Genomic DNA, 12,856 nt, shown 5'->3' on the forward strand with positions numbered 1-12,856 from the left:
GAGGGAGAGAGGGAGGAAGAGAGTGAGGGAGAGTGAGGGAGAGAGGGAGAGCGAGAGAGGGAGGGTGTGAGAGGGAGAGAGAGAGGAAGAGACAGTGAGGAGGGAGAGAGAGAGGGGGAGGGGGGAGAGAGGGAAGGAGGGAGAGAAGGTGGGGGAGAGAGAAAGGGAAGGAGGGAGAGAGCGAGAGAGATGAGCGAGAGGGAGAGGAAGAGAGTGAGGTAGAGGCAGTGAGGGAGAGGCAGGGAGAGAGGGAGGGGAGAGAGAGAGGGAGGGAGAGAGAGAGAGAGAGAGGAGGGAGAGAGAGAGAGAGGGAGGGAAAGAGAGAGGGAGGGAAAGAGAGAGGGAGGGAAAGAGAGAGGGGGAGGGAAAAAGAGAGGGGGAGGGAAAAAGGGAGGGAGAGGAGGGAGAGGAAGAAGAGGGAGGGAGAGGAAGAGAGGAAGAGAGGGAGGGAGAGGAAGAGAGGGAGGGGAGAGGAAGAGAGGGAGGGGGAGAGAGGGAGGGGAGGGAAAGAGAGAGGGGGAGGGAGGGGGAGAGAGAGAGGGAGATGGGGAGAGAGGAGATGGGGAGAGAGAGAGAGAGAGAGAGAGAGAGAGAGAGAGAGAGAGGAGATGGGGAGGGAAGGAGGGAGGGGGAGGGGGAGAGAGGGAGAGGAAGAGAAAGAGAGGGAGGGGGGAGAGAGGGGGGAGGGAAAGAGAGAGGGGGAGGGAAAGAGGGAGGGAGCGGGAGGGAGAGAGAGGGAGGGGGAGGGAGGGGGGAGGGAGAGGGAGAGAGGGAGGGAGAGGAAGAGAGGGGGAAGAAAGGGGGAGAGAGGGAGGGAGGGGAGAGAGGGAGGGAGGGAGGGAGCGGGAGGGAGGAGGGGGGAGGGAGGGAGCGGGAAGGAGGAGCGGGAGGGAGGGTGAGAAGAAGGCAGAGAGAAAGGAGAGGGAGGGGGAGAGAGAGGGGAGGAGGAGGGAGAGGGTGAGGGAGGGGGAGAGAGAGGGAGGAAGGGGGAGAGAGAGATCTCTAGCCCCATTCCTGTCTGCAGCCCCCTCCTGTGTACCATGTTCCCAGTCTGCAGTGCCTGTCTGTGGGAAACTGTGTGTAATGCTTGGTACGGTACCTTCCATGCCAGCAGGATGTTCATGACGGCCAGCAGCAGGCAGGGTCCATTCTCATTCTGGATGGGGATAGTGTCATGCTCCTTCCAGAGAGGATCTGTTTGCTGTGAGATGGAGTGGTCCCTGGTCACCTTTACCTTCCACCCTTCCTCGTTTTCCGACTCCAGTCAGCCTGTCCTCCAGTCCTGGGAGGTCTTTAGAGCTCTTCTCCCTCCAGGACTATCGATCCTTGCAAGCCTCGCTGCTCAACTTGCCCGCCAGGCCCGGACTAGGACAAAAAATAGACTGAGCAGCCCATGATAGCGGTCCCTTCCCCGCTCCCTGGCCTGAGAGACCCCCGCAGCAGCCGGAGTGAAAGGAGGGGGGAACCTAGCAGAGCTGCCCTGGGGTGAGGGGGCCAGAAAAGAGAACAGGGGTGGCAGGGAGCATGGGAGTGAGGCTGAAAGCAGCAGAGGGAGGGGGGCTGAGAGTGTAGGGGGCAAGAGCACTGGGGGTGGGGGGAGCCAGGGAGCAGAGGGGATATGCAGGGTGAACTGGGAGGAACCAGGGAGCACGGGGCAGTAAAAGAGTTGGATAGGAGGAGCTCCAGTGGATGGATCCCATCCCAGCACCTGCTGCAGCCTGGCCGACCGCCCAGAGAGAACGTGAGTGCCCGGCCGTGCCGCCCTCCTGTGTGCCTGGATTGGAGGAGCGGCGGGGACAGCTGCATATGGAAGAATTCATCTTTCCATATTCTTTCTGCAGCCAATAAAACGCCCGCAGAAGAAGCGGTCATTCAGCGGCTGCAGGAGGAACATGAAAGGATCAATTCCTCCATATGCAGCTGTCCCCGCCGCTCCTCCAATCCAGGCACACAGGAGGGCGGCACGGCCAGGCACTCACGTTCTCTCTGGGCGGTCGGACAGGCTGCAGCAGGCGCTGGGATGGGATCCATCCACTGGAGCTCCTCCTATCCAACTCTTTTACTGCCCCACTGCTCCCTGGTTCCTCCCAGTTCTCCTGACCCAAATAGGCAGCCGGCCAAACGTTAGAGAGGCCAGATGAGCGTCGCAGGCTGAAGGAGCAGCCCGTGCTGAACTTGGACATGGATTTGTGGCCCACCCGGTGTGCCCTATGGCAGCCCCGCACGGCTTTTACAGATGGCACCTGGAGCCTGTTGGTCAGTCCAATGATCGAGCAGAGGCAAATTAGGCGGCCGCGAGGCCCCTGTGAGTTGGAGGCCTTAGGCAGCCGCCCTAATTAGAGAGCCGCCTCTGCTGAGGACAGTTCATTCTTGGTGATAAAGGGTGAAGCAGCAGCATTGACTGTAGGCACAATACCAGATAGGTGCAGTGGCTCAGATTGCCCGGAAGCCTCTGGTCTTTCAGGGGATACAACACTAGGGATACGACTAGGTTCATCAGGAACTACTGACGACATAGGTGTGCCCTTTCCCTGTAGTGTTAGTCCTGCTCCTCTACCTTGAAGACATTTACTAGCCACAAAAAGAGAGTACTTGGGTGTAGTATTAAAACACCTCAGAAGGGAGACCCTTTAATAGGGCTCACCAAGCCCCTATGCAACAATCTGGTTACAGGTAAAAAACAGCCAGACACAAGCAAAAAAGGTACACTTTGCAAACACCCACAGCTAGCCCAAGACTCCCCCGTATGGTCACCACACACAGGGTGTGCTAGCTTGACTGAGTGTTACCATCACTGGGACACCCCACAATAATAGTAAAGGGTTTCACTTACCGGTCTAGGTGCAGGGCAGCTTAGAAACTAAGAGCCCAAACTTCACCCATCACGGCGGGTTCCTGTCACTTGAGGACCTTCAAGGACTGGGGTACCCTTTTCATGTTTAGGGTCCACTCCTTTGGACCTGTACAGCACCCTGCAGGAATGCCTTAGCTCTGTGGTGTCCAGGATTCCACTTTGCAGGGTCCAGCGCCCGGAGGCTGCATTACAGGCAAAACCTCGCAGTATCTTGAGACTTCTTTGTGAGGCTCGGGTACCATTTATCTAAGCATATGAAGCCTGCGTCAAATGGATCTGATCGGTCAATCCCTTGATTCATTCAAGAACCATTTGTGGGACTCGAGACCTGCAGCTCAGAGAGCTCAAACAAACCGTGCCATCCACCTTGCAGACACTGTTAAAAAACAGAAGTACTTCCTGTATGGGAGGGGTTATATAGGGGATCACTTCCTGTCTAAAGACCTTTGGTCTACCAGTGTCCATTCACCTGAGATGGAGTATAACCCAGCAGGTAATGAATATTAATTATCCTGACTCTGTGTCCCATGATGTGTTAAAAAGAAATGACCTTTCCTTTTCAATCCGCAGCTGCTGTAATTCTCTGTAACATTCCAATATGGCCACCTGGAGGGGCTCTGTACACAGATGGTATACAGAACACCCCCCCCCCCCCAAATATGTCATTTCCCGCTTGTGTGATTGGCTCACTGATGTTCCCAGAAGTCACCAGTGCACTAAGATACAAGTCAGATTTTAGGCATCCAGTGTAATAGAAATTTCCATTTTTGGGGAAATACTCCCTAAGACTTAATTATATCTAAAGAGATGCTGACACTGCAGCTTTTTCTCATTGGAACACAGAGAGTGCACCAGGAGATTATAATAAACCAGACCCTCTCATTCAGAATCTGCTGAACAGAGTGTTAAAATCCTTGTATACTGACCCCCCCCACATGTGATGTATACAGCCCCCCACACATGTGATGTATACAGCCCCCCCCCCCACATGTGATGTGTACAGACACCCCCCCCCCCCACTTGTGATGTACCACATGTGATGTATACAGACCCCCCCACATGTGATGTGTACAGACCCCCTCACATGTGATGTGTACAGACCCCCCCACATGTGATGTGTACAGACCCACCCACATGTGATGTGTACAGACCCCCCCCACCCACATGTGATGTATACAGACCCCCCCGACATGTGATGTATACAGACCCCACCACATGTGATGTGTACAGACCCCCCCACATGTGATGTATACAGAACCCCCCCACATGTGATGTGTACAGACCCCCCCCACGTGATGTATACAGACCCCCCCACATGTGATTTATACAGGCCCGCCACATGTGATTTATACAGACCCCCCCCCACAGTGATTTATACAGACCCCCCCCTACATTGTGATTTATACAGACCCCCCCCACATGTGATGTGTACAGACCCCCCCACATGTGATTTATACAGGCCCCCCCCACGTGATTTATACAGACCCCCCCCCATGTGATTTATACAGACCCCCACATGTGATGTGTATATAGACCCCCCCACATTGTGATGTGTACAGACCCCCCCCACATGTGATGTGTACAGACCCCCCCCACATGTGAACACACATATCATTCTATCCCCAGCACAATAAAATGCCTCCTCTGAGGGTCACAATACGTGGTCGATGGGGTCCTCCAGGTACAGGATTCCGTTCTTGATGGAGTTGCTGATGTCGTTCTCGGAGTAGCTGGCTGTGGAGACCTCCTCATACAGATTCCCTTCCACCAACTTCTTGTGCTGAGAAAAGAGAGAAGGGAGATCAGACCCAATCCGAGAGAGAGCTCCACCCTAAATGATCCACCTTATATGGTCATCCTTAAATTACCTCCACCTAAATGAGCTCCACCTTATATGATCGTCCCTAAATGAGCTCCACCCTAAATGATCCACCTTATATGATCATCCTTAAATGAGCTCCACCCTAAATGATCCACCTTATATGGTCATCCTTAAATTAACCTCCACCTAAATGAGCTCCACCTTATATGATCATCCCTAAATGAGCTCCACCCTAAATGATCCACCTTATATGATCATCCTTAAATGAGCTCCACCCTAAATGATCCACCTTATATGATCATCCTTAAATGAGCTCCACTCCACGCTAAATGATCCACCTTATGTGATCATCCTTAAATGACCTCCACCCTAAAATGATTCACCTTATCCGATCATCCTTAAATGAGCTCCACCCTAAATGATCATCCTTAAATGAGCTCCACCTAAATGATCCACCTTATATGATCATCCTTAAATGAGCTCCACTCTAAATGATCCACCTTATATGATCATCCTTAAATGAGCTCCACCCTAAATGATCCACCTTATGTGATCATCCTTAAATGAGCTCCACCCTAAATGATCCACCTTATATGATCATCCTTAAATGAGCTCCACCTAAATGATCCACCTTATGTGATCATCCTTAAATGAGCTCCACCCTAAATGATCCACCTTATATGATCATCCTTAAATGAGCTCCACCCTAAATGATCATCTTTAAATGAGCTCCACCTTATACGACAGTCCTTAAATGAGCTCCACACTAAATGATCCACCTTATATGATCGTCCTTAAATGAGCTCCACCCTAAATGATCCACCTTATCCGATCGTCCTTAAATGAGCTCCACTCTAAATGATCATCCTGATATGATCATCCTTAAATGAGCTCCACCCTAAATGATCATCCTTAAATGAGCTCCACCTTATACGATTGTCCTTAAATGAGCTCCACACTAAATGAGCTCCACCTTATACGATTGTCCTTAAATGAGCTCCACCCTAAATGATCCACCTTATATGATCATCCTTAAATGAGCTCCACTCTAAATGATCATCCTTATATGATCGTCCTTAAATGAGCTCCACCCTAAATGATCATCCTTATATGATCGTCCTTAAATGAGCTCCACCCTAAATGCCTCACCATGTGATAGGGGTCCCTTCTGTATTTCAAGTTATCTTAGTGCTCAGCATCAAGCATTTACTTCCCTTTGTGACTTTCATAAACGTGCTTGCTGTTCCATATTTCTGTTCTTATATTTAATATAGATATTTCTAGATAAGCCACTGAAGGGAGTTCCATATTTCATTGCATTCACTTATGCTCTTAAAATTTAAATATTTGGCGATAAAAGAATGAGAACATCAGATGCACCCACTGACCTCACCACATTGGTGACACACTGAGACCTATCTCACCTTAATGAGAATCTTCCTCCTCAGCTGGTTGGGAGATGGCAGCTCATCGGCATTGATGTCCACCGGTTTGGTCAGCAGCATCTCACCAAACACCTTCTTGAAGTAAAAGGCCATATTCCTCTGCTGCATGACGCTGCAGTGATCCTCTATGGACAGGATGACTGGGTACCTGGGAGGGAGTCATATCAATGTATAATAATAGTGTGTGGCTGTGGGTGGGAACCATTAGACTGCAAGCTCTTCTGGTGCAGAGACTGGTGTGGCTGGCTCAGTGTTCTCTGTAGAGCACTGTGGTATATGTTAGAGCTATATAAATGTATAATAAAAAATAATAATAATGGTGTGTGACTGTAGGAGGACCATTAGATTGTAAGCTCTTTTGGTTCAGAGACTGATGTGACTGGCTCAGTGATCTCTGTACAGCACTGCGGTATATATCAGAGCTATATAAATGTATAATAATAATAATAGTGGGTGACTGTGGGAGGATATTAGAGTGTAGTATATGTCAGAGCTACAGATGAGCTCAAAAGTTTGCATACCCTGGCAGAAATTGTGAAATTTTGGCATTTATATTGAAAATATGACTGATCACGCCAAAAAACTGTCTTTTATTTAAGGCTAGTGATCACATGAAGCCATTTATGATTACATAGTTTTTTGGATCCTTTTTAAATCATAATGATAACAGAAATCACCCAAATGGCCCTGATCAAAAGTTTACATACCCTGGAATGTTTGACCTTGGTACAGACACAGAAGGTGGCATACACAGGTTAAAATGGCAATTAAAGGTTAATTTCTCACATTTGTGGCTTTTAAATCTCAGTTGGTGTCTGTGTATAAATAGTCAATGAGTTTGTTAGCTCTCACATGGATGCACTAAGCAGGCTAGACACTGAGCCATGAGGAGGTAGAAAAGAACAGTAAAAAGACCTGCGTAACAAGGTAATGGAACTTTATAAAGAGGGAAAAGGATATAAAAAGATACCCAAAGCCTTGAATATGCCAGTCAGTACTGGTTAATCACTTATTAAGAAATGGAAAATTCAGGGCTCTTTTGATACCAAGCCAAGGTCAGGCAGACCAAGAAAGATTTCAGCCACAACTGGCAGAAGAATTGCTCAGGATACAAAGAAAAACCCCCACAGGTAACCTCAGGAGAAATACAGGCTGCTCTCCAAAAAGACAGTGTGGTTGTTTTTAAGGATCACAATTCAACGATACTTGAACAAAAAAAGAGCTGCATGGTTGAGCTGCCAGAAGGAAGCCTTTACTGTGCCAATGCCACAAAAAGCCCAATGAGGCATGTCAAGGTGTTGTTGGGCATATTGTAACCGGGCTTTTTTGTGGAACTTGTACAGTAAAGACTTCTTTCTGGCAACTTGACCATGCAGCTCTTTTTTGTTCAAGTATCATCATATTCTGCTGCTTAAAAACAACCACACCATCTTTTTCCAGAGCAGCCTGTATTTCTCCTGAGGTTACCTGTGGGGTTTTTCTTCCCGAACAGTTCCTGTGGCAGTTGTGGCTGAAATCTTTCTTGATCTAGCTGACCCTGGATCGATATCAAAAGATCCCCAAATTTTCTACTTCTTATTAAATGATTCAACAGTACTGACTGGCATATTCAAGGCTTTTGGATATCTTTTTATATCCTTTTCCATCTTTTTAAAGTTTCATTACCTTGTTACGCAGGTCTTTTGACTGTTCTTTTCTGCTCCCCATGGCTCAGTGTCTAGCCTGCTTAGTGCATCCATGTGAGAGCTAACAAACTCATTGACTATTTATGCACAGACACTAATTGTGATTTAAAAAGCCACAAATGTGGGAAATTAACCTTTAATTGCCATTTTAACCGGTGTGTGCCACCTTCTGTGTCTGTACCAAGGCCAAACATTCCAGGGTATGTCAACTTTTGGTCAGGGCCATTTGGGTGATTTCTATTATCATTATGAATTTAAAAGGAGCCAAATAAACAATGTGATAATAAATGGCTTCACGCGATTACTAACCTTGAATAAAAGACAGTTTTTTGGCACGATTAGTCATATTTTCAATATTAATGCCAACATTTTCACAATTTCTGCCAGGGTATGCAAACTTTTGAGCATGACTGTATATAAATCTATAATAATAATAGTGTGTGACTGTGGGGGAAACATTAGAGTGTAAGTTTCTCTGGCAAAGAGACTGATGTGACTGGCTCAGTGTTCTCTGTACAGCACTGAGGTATATGTCAGAGCTATATAAATGTATAATAATAGTGTGTGACTGTGGAGGGACATTAGAGTGTAAGCTCCTGGGGTTCAGAGACTGACATCACTGACTCAGTGGTCTCTGTACAGCACTGCGGTATATGTCAGAGCTATATGTAGAGAGAAGACGTCCCCTTACTCGGAGGTGATGAAGGCGTTGTCCTTGATGGTGTAGAGGACATCCAGGAATTTGATCTTAGAGGTCAGGGTGTGTCCATGGTAGATGATTGGCAGGTCATCTGGCCCATCCCAGCAATCCACTGTCCAATCAGGAAGAGAGAAGAAAGTTACATTCCTCCCTCTGCAAGTCATAAGCCAGCCTGCAAGGGAACCTGCATTAAGACTATATAGAGCCAGCCATTGTTGACCTGTTTTAGAAAAAGCTAATTGCCTGGCAAGTTATTCCTGAATGACCAATGACCCCCGAGCAACACCCCAGCAAATGAAAACTCAGAACTCTGGATCTCTCTACTGTGTTCTAGGTCAGTGACTTAGAAGTCAGAAAATCAGTCAGGCCTATAGCATTGTCAAAGGTCAGCAGTGGATTGTATACCCCCTGTGCCGGTAGCTTCCTGACCAAAGTGCTAAAGATTTTACATGATACATTTAGATGAAAGCTCTGTCCAACAAAAGGACAGGTCCTCCTGAAACATCTCAGCTCTAGGCTGAGTCTGGTAGGCCAAGTCCTCCCTGGTTTTTCAGGAGCAAGACCTCCCTGTTATTATTTCTATCTCTGCTCCCATCCACATTGAACATTTGGGGGTGTTCCCATCCACCCAGGGATGTTCCCACTATTTCAGTTCTAGGTGGAGTTAGGTAGGCCCCATCTTCCATGGCCTCTTATATCTCTTTGCCTTCCAATGGCAAGACCTCCCTGCTATTGTCTCCATCTCTGTTCCCAACCACATTGCACATTTGGATCAACGTTGACAGAGATAGGATGGGATTTTTCAAGTGCCATTTAAGTCCATCAATAAGGTAAGTATGAAAATTTATATATTTATATATATATATATATATATATATATATATATATATATATATATATATATATATATATATATGAAAATCCATAGACATTTAGAAAAAATACATATATACAATTGGACAATACGTTTTTACATTATACGCAAGAGTCCCAAGCACACTTTTGTCTTCTACATGTTTCACCACATTGGCTTTTTCAGGAAGTATTATAGTGGTTGTAAAGTCTAAACTTTTTTTACCTTAATGTATTCCTTGCATTAAGGTAAAAAATGTTTAGGTGTCGGCACCCCCCCCCACCCCCCTTTAACTTACCTGAGTCCTCATTCGATCCAGCACCGTGCATGTCTGCAGATCTTTTCTCCTTCCACTTCCGGGTCTCCCTGGCTTTGCTGAGGCACGGGGAGCCATTGGCTCTCAGTGCTGTCAATCAAAGCCAGTGAGGAGGGGGTGGGGGGCCGAGTCCCGCTGTCTGTGTCAATGGACGCTGCAGAGGGACTTGGGTGCAAGCACGCACAAGTGCCCCCATGGGAAGCAGCTTCCCATGGGGGCACAGGCCAGAGAGGAGGAGCCAGGAGCGCCGGCAGGGGACCCGAAAAGAGGAGGTTCCCAGCTACTCTGTGCGATTCCACTGCACAGAGTAGGTAAGTATAGACATGCTTGTTATTTTGAAAAAAAAAATGTACCTTTACAATCCCTTTAAAAAGTGTTACAGTACAACTATATAAAGAGATATAATGTACTCTTTCTAATTTTGATTATATCTATAGTTGTACTGTAGTACTTTAATACTTCCTGAAGAGGCCAATGTGGTGAAACATGTAGAACACAAAAGTGCGCTTGGGACTCTGTATAATGTAAAAGCGTATTGTCCAATTGTATATATGTATATTTTCCAAAAGTCTATTGATTTTAAATTATGTATGAATAAAATATATTCATTTTAATACTTATCTCTTTGGTGGACATACAGGGCACCTGAAAAATCCCATCCTATCTCTGTTAAAATTGGTTACTTATAGGGATGTGGTGCAGTTACGGGATACCTCTGACCACCCACCCAATTACTATAATTGAATATTTGGATGTCCCCACTCCACCTGATCTACTCTCTATAGAATGAACTAAAAATCCAACTGGACACCAAACCATAGCTGTGGCAAGAAAGCAGACCTAGCAACTCAGATTACCGGATTTGTCAAGATATCGCTCCAAAATCAAATTTGGTTGGAAAAACTCTCTTCAAGGGGGTTTTCATCATTAGATAACATTCAATCACGTGTATCAGGTAATTTGCAGATTTAAAAAAAATAAACTGATTTCTGATCTTCGGTTACTCACACTCGATGCAGCGGCAGCCCATACGGAGACAGCGAGCGTACGCCTCCAGAGAGGACTCGCTGGAGAACTGGTCCCCGGTCAGGTACCTGCGGGAAAAGGTGGAGTTACTGTCACATGACACAGAAGAAATGCTCTGAGACAAGATTGGAGCATGTTATAAGAAGAGTGGTCACATGACATTGCTAAAGAAACACAACCGCCTGAGTATCAGACTAGGCAGGGGTGGGATCTGGGAACGGGCTAGCCTATGACTGACAGCCTGCTCCAGCCTCCCTGGTTCTCACAGGTTAGTGGCACACACACTGTGAAATAAACTGCCTGCTTAGAGCCTATCACAGATATTTAAGCTGAAATCCAGGAGACCAGAGAATCTGTAGAATGGACAGGTGGAGTACAGTATGTTTCACATATTAGAATAGTCATTTTCTAGTTTTGGATCTTACGTGTTATGAGAGGAGGAGATCCAGTACTGGGACAGCGGGTAGTTCATCTCTTCTGGGATCCCCACGTCACACCGAAAGTCCACAATCCCATTTTCTTTGGAGAAGAGGTAAATCAGGAACTGAAGAGAGAAAAAGACAAGGGTCACCACCAGGGGGCACTGCACCCAACTAGAGTGACATGGGTCATCATTGGGGGGCACTGCACCCAACCAGAGAGACATGGGTCATCACCAGGGGGCACTGCAACCAACCAGAGAGACATTGGTCACCATCTGGGGGCACTACACCCAACTAGAGTGATATGGGTCATCATTGGGGGGCACTGCACCCAACCAGAGAGACATGGGTCACCATCTGGGGGCACTGCACCCAACCAGAGAGACATGGGTCACCATCTGGGGGCACTGCACCCAATGAGAGAAACATGGGTCATGGTTGGGGGGCACTGCACCCAAACAGAAAGACATGGGTCACCACCGAGGTGCACTGTACCCAAGAGAGACATGGGTCACCATTGAGGGGCACTACACCCAGTCAGAGAGACATGGGTCACCATTGAGGGGCACTGCACCCAACCAGAGAGACATGGGTCACCACCAGGGGCTGCTGCACCCAACCAGAGAGATATGTGTTACCACCAGAGGCTGCTGCACCCAACCAGATAGACATGGGTCACCACCAGGGGCTGCTGCACCTAACCAAAGAGACATGGGTCACCACCAAGGGCTGCTTCACCCAACCAGAGAGACATGGGTCACCACCAGGGGCTGCTGCACCCAAGCAGAGAGATATGGGTCACCACCAGGGGCTGCTGCCTCCAACCAGAGAGACATGGGTCACCATTGGGGGGCACTGCACCCCAACTGGAGAGACACGGGTCACCGCCAGGGGAACAGCACACAACCATAGAGACATTGGTCACCACAAGGGGGAGCAGCACACAACCAGAGCGACATAGATCACCACCAGGGGGCACTGCACCAGAGAGACATGGGTCACAACAAGGGGAACAGCACACAACCATAGAGATATGGGTCACCACCAGGGGCCACTGTACCAGAGAGACACAGGTCACCACCAGGGGACAGCACACAACTAGAGAGACATGGGTCACCACCAGGGGTTCCCTCATGTGTGTTTCTAACTGTAGTGGGAGTTTAGTAACTAGAGCAGGAGAGAGATCACTAATCACTAGGACCAGCAGATCTCTCTCTACTCCCCGGTCAGAATGGGGATCTGTTGGTTTACATTGACAGATCCCTGTTCTGGCTCTCTCAGGAGCGATCGCGGGTAGACGGCGTGGAACGGCTCCGGCGGCGCGCGCGCCTGCTAGAGCCATTAAAGGGACCGCCGTACTGGATTTCCAATGAAAAGCAATTAACCAGTGAATGGCTACACTTATCGTGTGGGTAAGCCTCATATGCGGGATAGAGATAACGGGATGGTAGTGAATGGTAGACAATTATTTAAGGTGAGATTAATACGAGAACCGGAAATAGTTGAGGCAAAATTTTCTAATTGTCTCCACATAAGTGAAATTTTATCACATTCCCAGAAAAAATGAGAAAAGGATCCAGGGGATGGACAACCTCTGAAACATATTGATGGGACAGATGGGAGAATGGCGTGCAATTTAGTGGGTGTAAAATACCATCTGGTGAAGAGTTTAGTAGCGGGTTCTCTTACTGTAAGTGATCCAGTACATTTACAAAGGTTTATGATGCAGATAT

The 12,856-nt window shown here is 47.7% G+C and overlaps 1 protein-coding gene across 2 annotated transcripts in view; it reads right to left on the bottom strand.

The window, feature by feature from the left end:
* The window catches only part of LOC141144060 (1-phosphatidylinositol 4,5-bisphosphate phosphodiesterase gamma-1-like), a 165,991-nt gene that overhangs the window by 64,357 nt on the left and 88,778 nt on the right, over window positions 1-12,856 (bottom strand). For both annotated transcript variants that reach the window (XM_073629419.1, XM_073629418.1), the window contains exons 10-14: window positions 11,127-11,245; window positions 10,684-10,769; window positions 8,498-8,618; window positions 6,101-6,269; window positions 4,515-4,634 (exon numbers count right to left, since the gene is read on the bottom strand). In XM_073629419.1, the coding sequence (XP_073485520.1) occupies window positions 4,515-4,634; window positions 6,101-6,269; window positions 8,498-8,618; window positions 10,684-10,769; window positions 11,127-11,245 (615 nt within the window). The remainder of the gene's footprint in view (window positions 1-4,514; window positions 4,635-6,100; window positions 6,270-8,497; window positions 8,619-10,683; window positions 10,770-11,126; window positions 11,246-12,856) is intronic.

Source organism: Aquarana catesbeiana, linkage group LG05 (assembly GCF_042186555.1).
Source record: "Aquarana catesbeiana isolate 2022-GZ linkage group LG05, ASM4218655v1, whole genome shotgun sequence".
In the NCBI taxonomy this organism is placed as follows: domain Eukaryota; kingdom Metazoa; phylum Chordata; class Amphibia; order Anura; family Ranidae; genus Aquarana; species Aquarana catesbeiana.